This window comes from Monodelphis domestica, chromosome 4, assembly GCF_027887165.1.
Source record: "Monodelphis domestica isolate mMonDom1 chromosome 4, mMonDom1.pri, whole genome shotgun sequence".
Taxonomy (NCBI): domain Eukaryota; kingdom Metazoa; phylum Chordata; class Mammalia; order Didelphimorphia; family Didelphidae; genus Monodelphis; species Monodelphis domestica.
Window position 1 is genome coordinate 91,351,328 of NC_077230.1, and position 22,494 is coordinate 91,373,821.

General features: G+C 44.6%; 1 protein-coding gene across 2 annotated transcripts in view; it reads right to left on the reverse strand.

Annotated features, from left to right (window-relative positions):
• Window positions 1–22,494, reverse strand: part of LOC100020503 (solute carrier family 12 member 8) — a 40,566-nt gene that overhangs the window by 12,109 nt on the left and 5,963 nt on the right. For both annotated transcript variants that reach the window (XM_056793579.1, XM_056793580.1), the window contains exon 4: window positions 1,821–1,967. In XM_056793579.1, the coding sequence (XP_056649557.1) occupies window positions 1,821–1,967 (147 nt within the window). The remainder of the gene's footprint in view (window positions 1–1,820; window positions 1,968–22,494) is intronic.

The window sequence follows — 22,494 nt, forward strand, 5'->3', positions numbered from 1 at the left end:
CTAATGCATACCCCAAAAGCTAGAGACTATAAAAATGATGCCACTAATTATTTTTTTTTAATTATAGGACTTTGCTTAATGATTCTGTTTGATTCCAGGACAAGATATACACACACGAGCCATTGCACAGAGCCAAAGAAATGCCAATCCAGGATGGATTGATACACTTCTGGGCCAAAACAAAGGTCTTGAACCTACTGTGAAGACTCGAGGTTACTGTGTTTAACATTTTGTTACAACATAGGCTTTCCTTGTGTCCGCACTCACTCTGAAAATACTCACAGATGAGTATCCCCGAAACCTTGGCTCATATAATCTGGTCCCCTTTTCTGTCTTTCATAGTGTGGTAACTTCCAGTAGTCCTGGCTACTGACTGGGTAAATGCATCATTGCTTAGATCATTTTAATTGGGCCCTGATTCAAGGACCTGTTATAGATTTATTTTTCTTTTTACTTGGAATTTTTACACATATGACTTTGATAGTCTATATTTTCATCCAGAAATTTTTCTTTTTTATTTGGATTTTTCTGATATCTTTTTAATTTCTCTTGCCAATTGATTGATATACCTCATACTTCAGCCATGCATCCCTAAGTGATCCTGTATTTTTCAATCACCCTCTTAACAGGGGAATATAAAAAATACCATTATTTTAAATTGCAAAGTTTAAATTCCTTTTGAGAAGAATTTTAGGTAAATAAAGATGCTACCTCTCTGAATCCAGAAACTGAACTGTTGGAGAAGACACCATGAAGAAGCCTCCAGACCACAAGCTGCACAAAAATGAACTTTGGGTGTAGTTGATTGAACATTTATTTGTATGTATACTTTCATGCCAAAGGGGACTGCCCCATAACTGGCTTTTTGTCAATGTGTCCAGCAATTATTGGTTTTGGGGGGAGGTTGCCCTCTTATCCTCAAATTGTTGTAATGTTTAAGTTGATTATGTTTTCATGATCCTTTTTGGGGAAACGTCTTTCTCCAATGATGATCAAACAGGGGAATGTAAAAATGGAGACTTGGATCCAGGATTTCAGTCCCCAGAAGTCCTTGCTCCACTTCCCCAGAATGTCCTCTAATCTCACTGAAACCTCACCTGGGCAGAGAGCAAGATGGGGTATTTAACCTGGTTGTGAATAGGCTCTGCATCTCTTTTTCTACTTCCGCTTCGGAGCACACGCCTCTCCACCTAGCAGGCAAGATGTGAGTGGTCGTGAATAGGTTCTCTGGGCCTAGACATGTGCTTTTCTTACTTGTGTTTTCTTTATATTTTAATCTTCAATAAACCTCATAAAAATATAATACTCCTTGCAGCGAAAAACTAATTTCTACCTGCCTCAGTCCCCCCTAAATTTTAATCTTTACAGAGCCAGGTCTAGAGATGAAAGGTCCTGGGTTCAAATTTGACCTCAGACACTTCCCAGCTGTGTGACCCTGGGCAAGTCACTTGACCCCCATTGTCTAACTCTTTTGCCTTGGAACCAATACACAGTATCGATTCCAAGATGGAAGGTAAGGGTTAAAAAAAAATAAAAGGTTGCATTTTGGGGTCTAAAGAGGGGTTCAGATGAATATTACAACATAAAGGAAAGTGTGCTGAATTTGTTCATCTCCGAGAAGGAGTTCAGCGTAGTACTGCTGCTTTCCTGCTCCTTGCTTGGTCAGGAAAAGATGGAGAGCTCTTGCAGAACAGGCTCTGCAGGGCCTTACTAGCACAGTGACACAGGGATCTATGCACAAGCTGAATCCAGGCTTTGGGACATGGCAGATCTTGAGCAATGGAGCCCAGAGAGGCTCCCAGATGGTGCCCACGACTCACCACCAGCCAGCCGGTCCTCAGGAAAAGGACAACACCAAAAATATTGATCATGCAGGATGTGAACACTCCATCCCACGTCCCAAAAAGCACCGGCTCCCAAACGAACAGCTGGATCTTCCACCACGGCTGGGGCTGAGCCAGGGAACCCTGAGGAGCAAAGTGAACGTATATCAATCTGTTTTCATCAGCAGGAGCTTCTGAGAAGGATAAAAAAAGGAAGGGAAACGGAACCAGGGGGAAGGAGAGGAGGAGAAAGAAGAAGAGGATGAAGAAGAACACAAGAAGAAGCAATCAATAATGCAATTATTGGTTAACTATTATCTACATGGGGCAGCTAGGCTGCTTGTGGAGAGAGCACTGGGCTTGGAATCAGGAAGACTCCTCTTCCTAACCTGGAATCCAACCACAGATACTCACTAGCTGGGTGACCCTAGGTCACTTCACCCTGTTTGCCTCAGTTTCCTCATCTGTAAAATGAGCTAGAAAAGGAAATGGCGAACTACTCCAGTATCTTAGCTGTGTGACTTTGACATCAGACACCAGTTATGTGGCCCTGGGCAAGTCACTTCACCCTGTTTGCCTCAGTTTCCTCATCTGTAGAATGAGCTAGAAAAGGAAATGGCAAACCACTCCAGTATCTTAGCTGTGTGATTCTGGTTAAGTTACTTAGCCCTATTATCTCAGTTTCCTCATTTGCAAAATGAGCTGGAGAAGGAAATGAACAACCACTCCAGTATCTTTGCCAAGAAAACCATCAAAGGGGTCACAGGTCAGGACTGAAAGAACTGAACAACAAACTATCGACATAAAGAGCATTTAAGTGCCTACTGTGTGCCAAGCTGCTAAAAATACAAATACAAAAATGAGTCCATCTTGACCTCGTGGAACACTTCTCCTAGGGGAATGCAATACATAGAAGAGAACAGAGTTGAGAAAAGGGATCTGGGGTCCGAGGAGTCACAGGAATGGAACAGTTCATAGCAGCTGGGCAGGGGTGAGGGTATGGCTGGAGAGGGGGTGCACACCTGCCAGATATATACGATGGGTCCCAGGCACTCTACCAGGGCGAGGGAAAACAAAGAGAACGATGTGTACATATATGAAATTCATAGAAAGAACACACAAGGTAATTTGTGGGGGAGGACACGAGCAGCGGGTAGATCAGGAAAGGATTCACATAGGAGGTAACATCTGCCTGAGTGGGGCTTTGAAGGAAAGCAGCAGCTCTAAAAAGCAGAGGTGAGAAGAGGGCATCCTAGTCCTGGAACAGCCTGTACAAAGGCACGAAGACAGATGATACGTTCTGAGGGACGAATCACAAGTAGTCCATGTGATGGATTGTAGTGTGCGTAGAGACCTATAGAGCACTAAGCCTGGAAAGGTGGCCTGGAGTCGGTGCGATGGACTTCAATCCAGAGGAGTATGTATTTAATCATAGAGGCCAGTAGAGAGCCACTAGAATTTGGTACAGAGAGGAGAGATCAGGCTATTCTTGGGGAAGACACCTTGAAGAAGGGAGAAACCAGAATAGTAAAAATGAACAAAGTTATTGAATTAAAAGTCTTGAGCAGTAACTCATTACTTAGACAGGCCCAGAGATGGGAGGTCCTAGGTTCAAATGTGGCCTCAGACACTTCCCAGCTGTGTGACCCTGGGCAAGTCACTTAACTCCCATTGCCTAGCCCTTACCACTCTTCTGCCTTGGAACCAATACACAGTATTCATTCTAAGAAGGAAGGTAAGGGTTGAAAAAAAATGTTTAACAACCTGCCCTCCAAAAATAAAAAATGTACACAGGACATACTTCAAAATTTAATCTGAATTATTAACATTTTCTTCATCACTTTCTCAAGTCTAGGCAATCAACAAAACAAGAAATCGAGCCTTGATCTGTGGCGTTTGCCAATTTCTGACGTGTAAATGCTCGTACTGAATGTTTCTTCATAGATTGACTAACAGCAAAGTTAGGCCTGGAACCCAGACCTCCTGGTTTGGAACCCCAGGCTCATTATGGAAACTGTTTTCCATGATGTGCATATGTACAGCTAGGCAAGAGGACGTTGCTAGATGGGCAAACCATTCCAGGAATTTATGTTTACATTCTGATACCTCAAGAAATCCATGGTATCATTAGGGTGGGTATGTCCTCTACTACAGATAGCAACTGTTCTGGACTCAGGCCAAACTTTTGATAATTTATGTCTAATACTGAAATGAGACACTCCTCGGTCACTCAACAGTTAATGAAGAGATTTACACAGCCAAAGGAGAAAAATATTCAACAAAGATACGCAATGAGGACAACCCCAGCTGATTCAGCAGAAGAAAATCCCGGCTTCCAAGTGGCCTCTCGTGGCTCTCTAGCCATTTTCCAGAAAGAGTCTGGAGCTACTCCTTGCTGTTTTGTACATAGGCAACTGAGAAGGGATGTCATGATGTCAGCAGCTAGTCATGAGACAATTCCTTTCTTTAAAAAAACAAAACCAAAAGAAACCTTACCTTCGGTCTCAGAATTAACACTGAGTATTGGTTCCAAGGCAGAAGAGTGATAAGGGCTAGGCAATGGGGGGTTATTGCGCAAGGTAACACAGCTAGGAAGCATAGGAGCCAAAATTTGAATTCAGGACCTCCCTTCTCTGGGCCTGGCTCTCAGTCCACCACACTACCTAGCTGCCTCCTTTCTAACTACTTTCAAAGAAAACCTAGCCTAACTTGGGGTATTGAGCCAAGGCTATGGAGGGAAAGCATTCATATATTACTCCCATCCCAGCAATCCTTTTTTATAATGTGACTTTCCTCTAAGGTTACTTTCGATATATTCCATATATGTCTTATAATTCCTCTTATGATTGTAAAAAATAGACTCGAATACAGGACTACAATCCCCATGAGCCTTTGCTCCACTTCCCCAGAATGCCTTGTAATCTCACCTGGGCCGAGATCGAGAAGAGATTTAAGCAAAGGCTTTTGAAGGGCTCGGCTTTTTTTGGACTTCGGTTTTTGGAGCAGAGGCGTCTCTTCCATGATGTGAGGTTATTTTGTCTAGGCCTCTGGCCTAGGCACATGTTATATATTCCTTGCAGAGAGAAACTAATTTCTACCTGCCTCAGTCTCCCCCTCTCCCCTAAATTTTAATCTTTACAGTTTTTGGCGACCACTAGATTGGATGAGAACTTCTCAAAAAAATGTTTTTAGCCTAGAGAATTTTTTTAAAGCCACGATTCTCCAAGATACTCTTTAGAAAACCATCTTGATCGGCTCCTGTTTCTGCTCCTGGCCTCTCACCTGGTGCCCGAGCTGCGCTCCGGCTCCCGGCCCGACCCACCCCGGCGGTCTGTCTCTCACCCATCTGGCCTCCGACCCAGACAGCTCATCACCCCAGCCCCAGACCCACAAGCGCGACCCAGACGGCTCATCACCCAGATCCTCGGAGCAGATTGCTGAGGACTCATTGCGACCAGCTGGTAACAGTATTGGCCACGTGGGCGGAGGGGAGAGACCAGAGGGAAAGGAGACCGGGCAATTTTCCCTTAGGCTAAGCCTCCACGTGGCTGGGGGTATTGGCCACTGCGGGATCAGAGAGGGGAAAGAGAGAAAAGACTAGAGAGAAGAAACAGACTTTTCAAACAGAAACTAAATAGCAATGGGCTGTTTAAAAGGATTTTTGACTCTTCTGGCAATTTCATTGATTTTACCTGCCTGTCTGGGAGCAGACTCAGCCCAAAGATTCAACTTTAACTTTGGGGAGGAAAATGGGTGGCCCAGCGAACTGGAAGCCAGGCCCAGAGACGGGAGGTCTCTAGCTAAAATCTGGCCTCCGATGCTTCCCAGCTGTGGGGCCCTGGACGGATCCCTTGAACCCCTTAGCCTAGCCTTTACTACTCTACCTTCAGACAATAGACATTTAAATGGATAATTAAAAATAAACAAACAAAAAACCCCAAGGAACTTTGAAGAGACTAAAGGCTACATTCTAAGGCATTTCAGACTCCAATGATTTATAAAAATCTCTGTATTCTATTGCATTTTTTGTTATGGTTTAACTTTGTGATTTTAAGTTCATATATTACTGGATTCAATATTATTCTGCTTGAACTGAAGGTTGATTGAATTTATTTTGAATGTACTGAGTTTTGAAATTCTGTTGTTTTTCCCCTATAACTGTTGAACAAATATTGTTGTGAATAAGCCCATATATGAAAAAACAGCTTTTTTCTATTTTGCTGAGGATAGATGGACTTCAGAACTGGTTATAATTGTATTAACAACCTTTGAAAATTTAATGTGCTAAATACCTCAAATGATTTGATTTTAAGGGTTTTTAAATATGATTTTGGAATTTTTTTTAACAATCTGGTTATTTTTGCCTGCCCCTACCACGAGGTAAGGCCCATTAGCTGAAGTGAAATACATTTTATAACCCCCAACCTTCCCACATGTGAATGGAAGTTGGGCAGTTAATTTCAGGGCATTTGTACCCTTGGGAAAAGCCTCCAAGAACAAGGAGCACCCCTTTATTTATGCTCTTCAGCTCACTATTTTACTTCTACCAGGATGATATATAGATTTCTTGATTATGTTCTAAACCCAAGATGAGTTTTACTTTGTTTTAAAATATGTTTAAATACCAAGGTTGAAGGATTGCTCTGTTTGTAAAAATTGTGACAAATGTCCATCAATTCATAGGTTTTAAAAATGTCATACAGCAACTTATGTGAAATATGAAAGTGTGTTTGTTTGCTATTGTAATTAATTGGGCTATTGAGAATTTTGGGGATTTTGGTAACTACATAGTTGTACTACTGTATTTTTTAAAATGAAAAATTGTTAACCTTGTTCAATTCATTTGCCTTCTACTCACAGTGATCATGGCCAGATACAAAGAGGAAATGGATCTCATTTTTTGGTGAGAAAGCCTTGCATTTTATATTTTCTTAACTTTTTGAATTTTTAAAGCTCTTTTATTGTTATATTTTTCTTGCATGTGCAATATACTTTTTCAGTTTTTTAATTATTTTTTCTTTCCTTTTTATATTTGAAGCACATGTCACCAGTATTAAGATTTTCTTTAACCTTTTGATTTTCAGTGCTACAAGTTTAAGATACATTTTCTAATGCATGCCCTAAAAAGCTTGTGACTATGAAAATGATTCCACTAATTATTTAAATAAATTATGGGACTTTGCTTGATGATTCTGTCTGATTTCCAGGACAAGAGATACACACAAGAGCCACTGCATAGTGCCAATAGAGCATAAGGTCAAAGAGACCAACCAATCCTGGTGAAATTGATTTCACTTGGAGCCTAGACAAAGAGGGCTTGAACGTGTTTGGGGTTCAAGGTTGCGGCTGTTTAACATGCGTTAAAAGCAGGTCTTCCTTGTTCCACATTCTACCAAGTACCTCAAACTTGGCTCCCGGAACCTTGGTTTATATACTCTGGTCCCCTTTTCTGCCTCTCATAGTGTGGTACCTTTCTGTAGTCCTGGCACTGACTGGGTAAATGCATCATTACTTAGATCATTTTGATTGGGCCCTGATTGAAGGACCTGTTATAGATTTATTTTTCTTCTACTTGGAATTTTTACACATAAGACTTTGATAGTCTATATTTTCATCCAGAAATTTTTCTTTTCTTTTGGATTTTCTGATGGCTTTTTAATATCTCTTGCCAATTGATTCATATACCTCATACCTCAGCCATGCATCCCTAACTGATTCTGAATCTTTCAATCACCCACAACACGGGGGAATGTAAAAAATATCATTATTTAAATTGCAAAGTTTAAATTCCTTTTGAGAAGAATTTTAGGTGAAGAAGATGCTACCTCTCTGAATCCAGAACTGAACTGTTGGAGAAGCCACCATGAAGAAGCCTCCAGACCACAAGTTGCACAAAATTGAACTTTGGGTGTGGTTGATTGAACATTTATTTGTATGTATACTTTTATGCCAAAGGGGACTGCCCCCTAACGGCTTTTTGTCAATGTGTTCAGAAATTATTGGTTTTATTCTTTTTTCTCTTATCCTCATACTATTGTAATCTTTTAAGTTTATTATGTTTTTATGATCCTTTTGGGGAAAAATTAATTTTTCCACAAATGATCACACGGGGGGATGTAAAAAATAGACTCGAATACAGGACTACAATCCCCATGAGCCTTTGCTCCACTTCCCCAGAATGCCTTGTAATCTCACCTGGGCCGAGATCGAGAAGAGATTTAAGCAAAGGCTTTTGAAGGGCTCGGCTTTTTTTGGACTTCGGTTTTTGGAGCAGAGGCGTCTCTTCCATGATGTGAGGTTATTTTGTCTAGGCCTCTGGCCTAGGCACATGTTATATATTCCTTGCAGAGAGAAACTAATTTCTACCTGCCTCAGTCTCCCCCTCTCCCCTAAATTTTAATCTTTACATGATATCTTAAATGCTGTCTTCCCTATTAGAATATAAGGTCCTTTGATGATTTTCTATGAAAACTTGGCTGCTCTCAGCAGTGCCACGATCTGGGCCAATCCTGAAAGACTGGAGTCGTCTTTCACATCAGTATATTTTATGGTTGAATTTGGGCGTCTTGGTTGTGTATGAGGGTGCTCTTCCAACAATGATCAGCATGGAAATGGGTTTTACATGAAAATTAAAAAATGAAAAAACAATCTTGCCAAGTCTGAAAATTTTTTTAAAAGAATATATGAACAGTAACTGAAATAGTGTGAAACAATCAAGCATAGTAGACTCTGCTACTAATAGCAATGAAATGATCAAGAACAATCCCATGGAATTTATGAGAAAAAATGCTATGCACATTGTGACGATGGGATGAACTCTCCCCTGCCCATTTTTACATTTAATCACCAGAAGCATATATACCCCACTTATCCTTAAGTGGGGGAGGTTTGTGACCCATGTGTGCTATAGTAAGTGACAAATCAGAAACCTACTGACTGACCCTTGGGCGGTCCTAAGCAAAACTATAGTTGCAATTGGTCCATGTAAAGTGGAAGGAAGGCACAGGAAGTGACGAAAGGAATGGTCTTTAAAAGTGGCAAGAACTTCCTGTGTCCAGCTTTTTGCCTTCAAATTTGGCCCTGGAGGAGCTCCAGCTGGGGACCTTGAACTGCTCTTTGATTTTTTTCACAGAATTACCATGTGAGTCAGTAAAAAACACTGGCTCCCTTTTCCTGGCTATTATGGAGGTACTAACCTCCGAAGAGGCCCCTCTTCTTAAAGGAGGCCTAATGGCTAAAACCTCTGTTTAATTTACCTCTGGGCCCCCCTTTGCTGGGGCCCCTGAAGCCCTGCCTGGTTTGGAAGGAACCAGAGTAAATATCTACTCTCTCATTTCCTTACTTTCACTCTTTCCCTCTATTTTATAAATAAATTGCTAAAAAGTCATTCTGACTTGAGTAATAATTTCTGGCAATCACATTCTTATAAATTTAATCCAACCCTTTCATCTTTAACCTTTACAACATCTAAAGAAAGAACTGTGGGAGTCGAAACATAGAAGAAAAACATACTATTTATCATTCAATTATATGGGTATGTGATTTGGGGTTATGGTTTTTAAAATATGACTATTATAAATATGAATGATATGGAAATAGGTCTTGAGCAATAATACATGTATAAACCAGTGGAATTGCTTATCAACTCCAGGAGGGGGAACAGAAGAGGGGAGGGAGAGAACATGAAGCATGTAACCATGGAAAAGTATTCTAAAATAAATAAATAAAATAATGGGAAAAACAAAAAAGAAAGAAATTCATTCAACCAGAATATATTAAGCAGACACATTGTGCTAAGAACTTTTCTTGAAGCTAGGGCTATAGAAATGGCAATATGATGACTATTATTACTATTACTTTTTTGGATAATGCAAGTTTTATTTTTTTATATTTTTGTAGATACCATTGCAATAATCATTTTCTGAAATTTTGCAATCCACATTCCCTCCCTCCCAGGTTGTGAATGAATGATGAAACAATGAAATAGATTGTACGTGTTATATAATACATAATTATGTTCATCATATTGTGTAAGAAGACATATCTTGCTTACATTAAAGAAAATCTCATATAAGAAATAAAGTGAAGAATGGCATGCTTCAATCTGAAGGGAAAAAAAACCCAACCCAGAAAATAGGATCCTTGAGGGCAGGGAATGCTTCTGTTTAGTATAGAGCCTCACACATAGTAGGTGCTTTAAAAAATGCTTGTGGATCGATTGCCCCAGTGTTTCCCTAGATTCCCCTCAGAGAGACAACCAAGCCCCTGAAGGGTTTCTTGGAGCGAATAGAGCACTTGCTCTCTACCCATCACCATCCCACCCCAGCTCCTTTTCCAGTCAAATGTGCCCTTGTAGATGAATGTCTTCGTCAGAAATTCCTAGACAACACCTGTGCTTCTCAGCCAAAGAAAGCCGGGCTGCCCAGACTTTCAGGAATTGCTTCTCCTCTTCAGCACCCAGCACGGTACTCTGACTATGGCAGCCACAAAATAAATGTGGAGTGAATTGAAAATGCCTGTAACCAGCAGCCAAGGCAGGGAGATCAAGTCTTCCACAAGCACTCCTGTCACTTGTAGAGGGATTCGGCCTGCCACCATCTGGAATCCGTCTCTTAGCCTCAGGGAGTTCCTAGCCTGGCTCTGGCCGCTGGAGAAAGAAACCTGGTGAGAACAAATGGCTGGCCTGAGGTCAGGGGAGGCCAAACAGAGGCAGGCCTCTCCCTCCCAGACAAAGTACACACAGGAAGACTTCTCATACTTGGAGTTCACAAACAAAGGCGCTTTGACGTGCTTTTTCAGAGTTAATAACTTAATTATTAATAAGTCTTGGAAGGAGATTTCCAAAGCTGTTCCTTCCGTAGCTGAACTGATCCAACGGGTCAACCTGGAGAGCCCAGAGAGCTCGGCCTGTGGCGTAGGCTGAGGACAGGCTACGTCCCATGGGAAGCTGAGGCCTAGCTGAGGCGCTCAGAGGGGCCGCTGGGGGCTGCCGTGCATGGAGCGCCGGGGTTGGAATCAGAGAGCCTGGTCTTCATGTGCTACCCTGAAAAGGTCCCTCCGCCCTGTTTGCCTCCATTTCCTCGTCTGGAGAAGGAAACAGCACATCGCTGCAGGATCTTTGCCAGGAAGATCTCAAATAGGGTCAAGAAGTTGAACCGCAGCATCTTCATGGGAATGGCCAAGAGACGCTGCTTCCCCTCTCTTTTTCCTTTGGACTCGGACGAGACAGTTCTACACCCAGGACTACTTGTGATCGCTTGTAGCACCTTGAAGGCAGAGACTGTTTCGTTTTTGCACTTACATTCCTCGTGCTTAGTGCGGTGCCCGGCACATGAGTTTTGTCGCGCTCGTTCAGTCGTTTTTCAGTGGTGGCTGACTCTTCATGGCCCGACGTGGGCTTTTCTTGGTGGCACAGATACGGGGGTGCTTCGCCATTTTCTTCTCCAGCTCATTTTATAGATGAAGAAACGGAGGTCAAAAGGATGAAGTGACTTGCTCTGAGTCCCAGAGAGAGGAAGTGAGGACAGGTTCTATCTCAGGCCTTCTCGAGTCTAGGCACTTTGTCCATCTAGCTCCATAGCAGGCACTTAAGAAATGTTTTATACTCTAAATGAACACTCTAATGCAAATACCAACAACATGGAAATGGGTTAGAAACAGGAATACCAGTGGAATCGTGCATCGGCTATGGGAGACGGAAAGGTGGGGGAGGAAAAGAAAATGATCTTTGTTTCCAGTGAATAATGTTTGGAAAATGACCAAATAAAATAATGTTTAAAAAAAACAATAGAGCATGTGCTTGGCAAGTAAAGCTGTCAATCCTCCTTACTGTATGCAACTCATGCATAGAGGGCACCTCCTCTTTTTGACTCTTATCTCTTGCCTAAAAATTACTTATAAATTCAGTCATCTGCTAATTTCAGTATTCATTCCACTATCATTTATTAAGAATACAAGTACGGACAATGCCACGGAATAATCAAATAAATTTTTAAATAAGTATAAAAAAAGAAATGTTTTTTGATTGAGCATAATCCTGAAGGCTGCTTAAAGATCTAACTCTGGGGGCTGGATGACAGACTAGAGCTTAGAAGCTGGAACCCAACAAGGCGCCCAACCCCTCAGATGTCCATAGTTTGGTTACTGAGTGCCATTACCAAGAGTTGTAAAAGCCTGGTTCTTTCTCCTACCCGGTAACCAACTCCCTCTCCAAACAACCCTTGCCCTCAACTCTCTGCCCAAGAAAGTCAATATTGATTCACTCCTTCCAGAGCTTGGCTCTTGGGGCGGCATCTGTCTCTCGGGCTACTTTGCAAGCACTCTGAGCCAGTGTCATTTGCCAACACCACCCTCCACTTCCGTGGGTTCACAATACATTTCTTGTTGTAGTCAAAAGGGGTTCTCAGAACAAAAGTCGGGAACCATTGGCTTAGTCCAGTATTCCCCAGATAAGGGAACTAAGGGTGACTTTTCTGCAGTCCTGTCTCAGTCCCCTCAGGGGCACCTCCAACCCACTAGGGATTGGGCTCATCTGATAAAATCGATTGCAAGTCCTAGGCTGAAGCTGGAATCTATTCCCATTAGCATTCAGCTGCCCCCCTTTTGGGTGTGACCTATGACTGGACTGGGGAGTTTCCATTTTACGTAAGGGTATATGCAACTTGAGGAACACACACACCACAGCAGAATATGGTCATAGGATCCCAGGTCTAGAGCTGGGAGAGCCTTCTGCAGCCTTTTAGGGTCCCTACCTCTTTATTTTCCATATAAGCAAACAAGTACTGGGGAAATTAAGTATCATATTTAAGATCATGAAAGGAGTATCAGAGGTAGGATTTGAACTCTGGTCCTCAGGCTCTCTTCCTGACTTTTGCTCCTAAATGATCTCAAGCCACCACGGACAAGCTGGGCTGCATATAAGGACATCTATGCTCTTTCCAGTGTTTTTCCAGATTAAATGTTCTCCCTGCGTGAGTGGAGCCATCCTTGATCCTACTTGCATTCCTTCTGCCCTTGCAATCCATTCCCCACCACCGTAACAGATGGCATGGTTGGAATGGTGGCCAAGAGATGCACCCAAACCAGAAGGCCCCCCTCAGGCTCCAGGAAGTACCCTGTATCAGCTGTGCTGATCAAGGGCAGAAACCACCCACCCACAAAGCAACTTGGGCTGAAAACATCCAGCTGGGAGACCTGGCAGGGCTGGTTACTGTCTTGGCAATCTGCAACTGCCTGGCCGGCTAGGTCCAGTCCTGGCACCCTGAGCCTCTGTGTGCCTCTGGACTGCCTAACTGGCTTCTTTTTATCCTGGGGAAAGGAGAAGAAAGTTGGTATTCCCTTGGAGCACCGGAACCGGAAGGGAACCTTTGCAGTTCAACTCTTTGTCTCCGTTTAACAGAGGAGGAAGCTGATTTACCCACAGACACACGGAGAGCGAGTGGCAGAAGTCCTCTGAGTCCCAGTGGAGGGGAATCTGTTAAGACCCTCTAATTCAAAAACTTTAAGCGTTTCATTTGGACGAGCTCCTTGGAATTTAAATTCTAATAAGCCCCGCATTTGCCATTGCCAGGCTCTCCTTTTTCCCGCCTCCCGGAGCGCCCTGTTCAGTCCTTCCCATCCCACCCTTTTCTTTGTGCCCCTGCCCTTCAGCTGGCCCACACCTGGACTCCTTCCTGCCTGGCATTCGTGGCCCTTCCTTCCCCTTTTCAGTCCCTGTGAGAGCCTGTCCAGCCTCACTGGAGAGCCAGCGCCAAGTGGCAAGCCGCAGCATGGCGGGCGGTCTGATCCTCGCAGCTGGGCCAGGCTCCCCAGGAACTTGGCTGGATGAAGAGTTCATGAAGTGTGGGCGCAGCTCCCGACCCTTTGGGGGTACTTTTTATACAACTCTTCTCTTGGGAATAAAGCCAAGAGAACAAGCTTATATGGTTTGGATCGGAAAGGTCAAGAGCACAAAAGGAAAGAGGCATCTGGAAAAGGAAAAGAAAAACTGATGATGGAGCTGAGCCACCCGGCCGCTTGTCGGCCACCTCCACCCACACCATGGAGCCTCTGTCTTACCTGAGGGAGAGCTCATATTCCGCCCTTGGGATGCCGGGCTCTAATGGCCACGGTTCTGTCTTCTCCAGAACAAGGCCTTCCCGCCATTTTCTGCCCAACCTCCCCAGCCTCACCTTCTGCCCTTTCCAGCTCCCCTTGATGAGTTTCTTGTCTGCCCCCACTGGAATCCCTAGAGATGAGAGATCATTCAGCTCAGTCCCTGGCCCATTGTAAGCGCTTAATAAATGGCTTGTGTCAATGGCAGCTAGGTGTACAAACCTGGAGTTGGGAGACTCCCACTTACTAGCTGTGTGACCCTGGGCAAGTCACTTGACCCCCACTGCCTAGCCCTTACCACTCTTCTGTCTTGGAACCAATACACAGCATTGATTCCAAGGTAGAAGGTAAGGGTTTAAAAAAGAATTCACAAACTGTAGAATTCACAGAAAAACTCCCCCTCTAGTTTGTAGATGAAGCCGGCTGGCTCTCAAATCAGCCAGAAGACCCGGGTTCAAATCCTCCCGTTTCCTTTCTGACCTTCGATACATGGTCAGTCTCAATTCTCTCATCAACAACTTAGGAAGCGCCAGGTGCTGTTCCAAGTGCTGGAGACTGCCAGAACGGCTATGGGGGCTCCAATCTCAAGAGACAGCAGCTCCCAGCCTCCGATTCTCTCACCCTTTCTGACACCCTCCTTCTCCGCTCTCAAACAAGAGCGCACAGGTCGGGCCTTCTCTCTTCCGGTTCCATCCCTTTCTTCAAGCAGTCTTTTCTGACTCAGTCCCTACCCTGCTCACTTCCTCGGCTCCCGGCTCCCTCCTTCCGCGTACAGCCCGTGCTGCTGTAGCCGCGGTGGCGCATGGGATGTCCGAGAGGACTCGTGCCTCGGCTGGGAAGGCTCGTCGAGCCCTTGCCAGGGCGGCTCATCCACCTTTCACCCGACTCACCCCTGTGGCTCGGAGAAGCTGCGTCGTGCCCAGCAGAAGGACTAGACTGAGCCAGGCCGAGGGCCACCCACGCATCTCAGACCGGCTGCTGAGTTGGCAGCGTGTCCGCCTCAGGCATGCTTAGGCTTCCCCCCAGGAATGGGCACCTGTGGACCATTCGTGCCAATGGCCATGAAGACGGCAGAAACAGATGCTGAAGAGCATTTAGGGCTTGGTGAGCCATGGAAGGCTCCCAGGCCATCGCTGGCCACCCTGACTTTTATCCCTGCAGCGAGCCATTGAATCGGTTGGCCTCAATTTATAAATTCATTTTATTTATTCATAAATTTATAATTTATTCACAAAATATTATAAGATATAATTATCAAAAAGTATTTCTAAAATTTATTTATTTATATATACATTATATACATGATTTATTTTTAAAAGAGTTATTGAGAGGATAAAAAAACCAAAATATCTTTAAAGTGCTTTGTAAATTTTGTCAGTTTGGGGTAAATTTTGTAAATTATGAATGCTATTATTAGTGGTCCAAGCTTCTCATTTTGATCCTGCAAAATATTTTACTGAAAAGATGAGTACCCTGAATCATGCATTCCTAATCTTCTCTCTACCTAAAAACCTGTCTTTATACTCGCCATCTTTCTTTCCTCCAGTCTCAGAGGGGGCTATGTCTGCCTGTCTTTCATCTGTGCTCCCTGGGCTGTGCCTTTTTCCCTCTTGGCACCATCTCCTTTAGGATGTCGCTGCTTTAGCTATGCCCTCTCTCCCTAGAATCTTCAGCCTTTCACTCTCCACCTGTTCCTTCCTTTCTGCCCACAAATACAATTTTCCCTTCTATTGGAAGCACCTTTTCTTGACCCAGCTGCCCCTTTAAGCTCTAGTCCTATTCCATCCTTCCTTTTGCTTCCCAACTTTTTGAGTGGTCTACATCCTCTGCCTCCATTTCCTTGGCAACCACTTACTCCTTAACCCCTGAGAATCCAATGTAACTTCTCTGTAAGGAAACTGCATTCTTAAAGGCCATTCACTGATCACTTCTAATTTCCAAATGCATCCACTTTTTTCCGTAGTCTCCCCTTTTCTTGAATTCTCCGTAGTTTTTGACATTCTTAAACACCCCCTCCTTTCTAAAACTGTCTTTTCTCCTTTGGTTTCCATGACATTATGCTATCTCTGTTCTCCTTCCATTAGGAATCAGACCCTACGCTTTTGATGGCAGGTTCCATGCCTTGTCTAAATTTAGAATCTCCCCTGCAGTTAGTCCACTACTCTGCAAACAGGAGGCCCTAAGCATCCGTTGTATTACCATCTTCTCTTAAGACTCCTACACTCCTACATGTGGATATTGGCCAAGGTGCAATCCTCGGCCTTCTGTTCTACACTCTATACTCTCTCCCACAGAGATTTCACTCATTCCCACGGCTTCAAGTTATCTTTAGGTGGAAATGTCCCAAAAAGTCACTGAACCCCTATAGGACGGTAGAGCTCACCTCCCCCCCAACAAAAAGAACCCCATTTCATTTCACTGTTATTAAATATATCTGAAACTGCAGTTGTTATCTCTTCCCTCGTCCCCAAATCTACCCCTTCTCGATGCCCCCCTTCTGATAATGGCATCCTTGTTTTCCCAGTTAGCCAGACTCAGAAGCTCTGAGTCCAATTCTAATCCTCTCCTGACCTCCCATGATGCCACCTCATTTACCCGTACCAAGACCTATTGATTCTTCAGTTTCTCCCAACTGCTCCCCTCCTCACCACTACCTACACCTAAGCCTTTGTCTTCTCACATCCGAATTATTACAGCGGCTTCCTCACTTCTACACTCCTTAGACCCACTGCTGCCAGCCACAGGAGCACCTACGTGCTCTCTATGATCATCCACTGTTTACAAGACAAATTCTAGACTCTTTAACACAGCATGCAAGGTTCCCCACACACAATCTGATTGTAAGCCACCTGTTAAACTTCATTATTCATTGCTTTCCTATTCAGTAAGCCAGATTTCTCTTCTTTACCCTGAGCATTTCCTGTGCATTCCCTTCCCATAGACGGTACTCTTTCTCTCTCATTCCCTGTTCGTATTCCTTATTCTATCCTTCTTTTCATTCTTTCTTAATTAGCAGGAGCATGTGATTTTTTTTTAAATAGGAAGAGATATAAGCAGTTTCTTAGTCCAAACTTCTCCCAGGTACAAGTTATTCAGATTTTGCTTAAATGTCTCTATTACCTGCAAATTTATTATGCTGTAAAGTGACTTTAACTGTTCAAACATTCTTCCATAAAGCGTATGAGGCCAAATTTGAACCTAGAACCTCCCATGTCCAGACCAGGCTCTCTCTCCACTGAGCCTCTTGGCTGCCCCCACCCCCATGAAGTTTGTTTCATAGTGCATCAGCCAAAGTACAAATTCTAGACTTCCAAGCAAAAGACTGCGAAAAGAGTATTTAATTGTTGTCCCACTGACTGCTCCCCTCCCATATACACACAAATACATGATGCATCTTTGATACATAGACGGCAATTTCAACAACATCCATTTTTTCTTACTTATGTTTCTCCTCTCAGACCAAAAACTATTTTAGTCCAAGGAACTACGAAAGCAAAAAAGGCTTCAAAGGTTAATAAAATATCAGGTTTTGTTGTATTATTTTAAAAAACCAAAAAGCTCTTCCATGTATAAAGTTGAAATCTGACCAGATTGCTCATTGGGGCAAGTTTACCCTTCCTTCAGCAAACTGGAAGTTCTTGTTCCCAAGGCTTCACCATATTGGTGTTGGACTTAGTGTGACCATCTGATCACCTTAGCCCACTGCACTGCAACTCCAGATTCCTGCCAGTTCAAGAAATCCATTACACTATCCACAGAGATTATAAGGATTCGGGCCTCCCACACTGGGACATACTATTGCATTATACTGACTTCGCAGCCCCTAAAAACTCCACACTAATTTTCCCACGAATGGCTAAACCAAGTCTCTCATCTACATTTAATTAGTTGATTTTTTAAAAATGAAATGAAGGGCCTAATATTCATCTCAACTAGATTTCATTTGATTGGATTTGGTTCATTGCTCCAGCCTATCAAGATCTTTTTGAAAATCTGGCCTCAGGCACTTCCTAGCAGTGTGGCCCTGGGCAAGTCCCTTAACCTCAGTTCCCTCGCCTTTACTGCTCTTCTGCCTTAGTGTGGATGCTTAATATGGATTCTAAGACAGAAGGTAAGGGCTTAAAAAGCATCTTTTTGGATTCCAATTCTGACATCCTGTGTAATAGCCATTACTCTCCTGTCATGCCACGTGCGAGAAGCATCTTGGTCCAAAGCCTGAGGCTAAAAGGAGACAGAAGGGCCAAGGACGGCGCCGTGAAGGCTCCCATCAGGACACCTGGTGGCACAGCCGGGGGGAAGGGCAGAACGTGGATGGCCAGCTGCTTCCAGAAGGGCCTAAAGAAACAAGCAGCCCAGGGCTTCCCCCTGACCTGGCCCGGGCAGGACTCCACAGGATGTGGCCAGCTGGGCTAGGGAGAGCTGGGAAGAGCTCTGAAGGGGACTGGAAAGACAGGCCTGAGGAGCTGCATCCAGCCATCCTTTCATTTCCCATCAGCTCTGCACGCAGAGATACACGTGTGTGTGTAAACACACGTGTTTCTAGGTATGTATCTCATCAATGTGAGTGTGTTACATATACATGTAACATAGATAGATGCACATAGACGCATGTGTAAACACGCCTTTTTTGGTTCATTTATTCCAAGAAGAAACAGAGACTGGTAAATACACGTGAGGACATGCACGCGCACACACGCTTATGCACATGTATAAACATGCCTGTACATGCATGCCTACAACAGCACGCACACACACGGTGCTCACTGTGTGCCAAACAGCGTGCTCGGGGCGGGTGATAGGACAGGAAGTGTGGTAGTGCCTTCACCCAAGGAGCTCACACTACCAGGGAAGACACACACCGAAGAGAGTTCAGCGGCAGGCTGAAGGGTGCGGCAATAAATCCCGAGGCGGCGACTAGAAAAAAGAGGCGCAGAGCCGGGCACCTCAAGTGGACTGGAGCGTGGCGGACTGCAAGACAGGAACCCGCGCTCTGGGCAATCGCCAGCGACTCCTTTGCTCTGTAAGAGGGAACTAATTCCTGGCACCCAGGAAGTGCTTCGTCAATGTTTCCTGCCGCGGGGAGCTCGAGGGTCTCTCGCTTTTCTCCTCCTCCCTGCTGTACTGCGTACGGCATCTAAGGAATACACACAAGGAGCTTCCTTCCTCCCCCTTCCTTTCGCTTCACAGACGAGACTGGCAAGACTCCGAGCAAACGGAGTCCTACCAGCCCTTATTAGGAGTCCCTCAGCCCTGGCCAAGAGCCGCCATCCAGAAGCCCACACGCAGACACACGCAGACGCCGTCCTTCCCCTCCGGATCAGCAGTGACAACACGCCAGGGGGCCTCCTGAGGCGGCCCTCAGGCTCTGGTCCGCGACTTGGAGCCGAAGCGGAGGCTTCTTGGCGCCCTGCTGCCAATGCCACCGGCTCCCCCATAAACCACGCAAGTTGTCGTGTGGTTGGACACGTCTGAAGCTCCACCTGAGGAAGGGGCCGAGCCGGCTGCGCTGGGCCCACGTTTTACTCCTGATACGCACTCTGTGCTCCTCCACTGGCCGCCGGGCAAGCGTGTGCTTCATTCTACTCCCATTTTTTCAGCCAGTTTTCCTCCCCTATTAGAAGGTTGGCTCCTTGAGAGCAGGGACTTTCCCCCTTCACTTTTACTTGTATTCCAGGGTCTTAGCTTAGTACCTGGCACACAGTAAGCACTCTCCTTTGACAATTTTTTTTTAACCTCTACCTTCCTTCTTAGACTCAATACTAAAGTATCACTTCCAAGGCAGAAAAGCTGGAAGGGCTAGACAATGGAGGTTACGTGACTTGCCCAAGGTCACACAGCTAGGAAGCATCAGAAGTCCCACCTCCCTCCTTCAGACCAGGCTCTCAGTCCACTGAGCCACCCAGCTGGCCCATAAAAAACTCTTAAGAAATGTTTTTTTCTATCTACCTAAGAAAGAAAACATCTCTGTTCTGTACACAAATATTGTCTCTCAGCACTGTCAGCGGAGTCACCAATTACCCCACTTGTCTGTTTCCCGTGACCCTTATCGGATGACCTCTCACTGGAAGGCACTGCTGGACCCATATTCCTAGGAACAGCTTCCTCTTCAGAATCCTTCTTCTTGGAGAAGAGCTTCCTGTCGATTTCTAGTTACGAGCGTTGGGTGGCTTTTTGCCTTCTCTTGTGTGTGGCATTCTTCCTCTGTGCAAACACCTGACATAGGTCAGGATTCCCTGCTGTCATTTCAGATCCTTCTTTTCCTCCCATCTCACAGAATGATTTTCCTAAAGTTTGGGTCTAAGCACGTTACTCCCCTACTAGGTAATCTCCACGGGCTCTCCAGATTCTCTCCACTGCTGGGATTACCTAAAGACTCCTCAGCCTGGCCGCGAGCTGCCTCTCTGACCTTATCATCGTGGGTTACCTTATTATTGTTTTTTCACACCCCGTGCTCATGCAAACTGGTCTTGTTACTGACGGGTTGATTAAACACGACCCTCCACCCCCCGCCTTTCACCGGCCATCTCAATGAACTCCTACCTCACCACCACCTCACACACTCTCGTTTCCTCTCCAAGTCTGATGGCACAGCCCTTTCCACACAAAACCCCATGGCCCCACCTGGCTGGTAAGGCCTCCCCTCCCACCAAATTTACCTTGTATTCATTTCACATATAATTCTCTACGTGCAGGTATTTCCTCCAATAGAATGTAAGCTCCTGGAGGGCAAGGGATGCTTCCTTTATGTCTTTGAATTCCAAGTGCCCAACAGAGTGCCTGTTTGGTGATTGATCAATAGATTTGTCTTTGTTTTCACATTAAAGCCTTTCTATGTGTGTGCACACACACATATATGGGGGGGGGGAGAGGGAGGGGGAGGGAGAGAGACAGAGAGAGACAGACAGACAGACAGAGACGGAGAGAGACAGACAGACAGAGGGAAAGGGAGAGGTGGAGAGAAAGGAGGGAGAAGGAGAGAAGGAGAGAGAAGAAAAGGGAGGGAGACTGTCTGTAGACAACCTTCAGAGTGGAAAAAGGTTCTTTTACCTTCTCTTCTAGGCCATTTTCTGACTTGATCACACAAAGCAATCCAAAGAGAAATGGCATTTTGGAGAAGTGAACAATTAGATAATCATTCAAGAATGAATGAATGGAGGGGAAGGGGGGGGGGGTAGCTCAGTGGATTGAGAGCCAGGCCTAGAGATGGGAGGTCCTGGGTTCAAATCTGACCTCAGATACTTCCCAGCTGTGTGACCCTGGACAAGTCACTGAGCCCCTATTGCCTAGACCTGACTTCTCTTTTGCCATCAATACACAGTAGTGATTTCAATATGAAAGGTTTTAAAAAAGAATCCATGTTCAAAAATGTAGAATCAAGAATGAGATTTGAACTTCTGAACCATGGCTTAAAATTTAGAAACCTGTATTTTAGGTCTCTGCTAGCCAGGAATAGAATACTCATAACAGGAACTGGTAAAAGTATATTGGCTTAGAATCTTGTGAATGTGAACTTTAAACTGAACATAGAAGGGAAGGGGAAAAACTCTCCACAAATAACATGCCTAGATACCATGAAGAGTAGCAGGTGCAACACATAAAGAATAGTGAAGGAGGAAAAGAATCTTTTACAGGAGACGATCTGGCTGGCTAAGAAAGCCAGCAATAAACCCATAACCTCCCGTGTCTATAAATAAGTGCACAAAATTTGAATAATTCACTTCTTGACTAAGGCAAGGAGGAACATTCAATGTCATGTTGTTGTCCTTGTTCAGTCGGTCATTTTTCAGTCATGTCCAACACTCCAAGACCCCATTTGGGGTTTTCCTGGCAAAGATACTAGAGAGGTTTGCTGTTTTCCTCTCTGGCTCATTTTACAGAGGAGGAAACTGAGGCAAATAAGGTTGTGACTTGCCCAGGGTCACACAGCTAGTAAGTGTCTAAGATTTGAATTCAGGAAGAGGAGTTTTCCTGACTCCAAACCTGGCATTCCATTCACTGCTCCACCAGCTACAGAGTTTTCGACATCTAGGTATAGTCTGAAATGTCTCATGGTCAGTGGGTGATGCTGGGACAGAGCTCAGGATAGGGATTATAAATCTAGAAATCAGGGGCAGCTGGGTAGCTTAGTGGATGGAGAGCCAGGCCTAGAGACGAGAGGTCCTCGGTTCAAATCTGGCCTCAGACACTTCCCAGCTGTGTGACCCTGGGCAAGTCACTTGACCCCCATTGCCTAGCCCTTACCACTCTTCTGCCTTGGAACCAAATACCCAGTATTGATTCCAAGACGGAAGGTGAGGGTTTATATCAATAATGATAAATAAATCTAGAAACTATCTTCATAGAGATAACTGAACCCCTGGGAGTCGATGAGATCACAAAATGAAATAGTATAAAGAGAAAAAAGGATCCCAGGGCAGAGCCTTGGAGGATATCCACAATTAGGGGCCATAATATGGTTGAAGATCTTGGAAAGGAGACAGAGAAGGCAGTGCCATGTAGGTGAGAAGAATGCCAAGGGAAGCCAGAGAGGAGAAGGTACTCCGGAGTATCTGAGCATTTATGAATGGCTTAACTATTC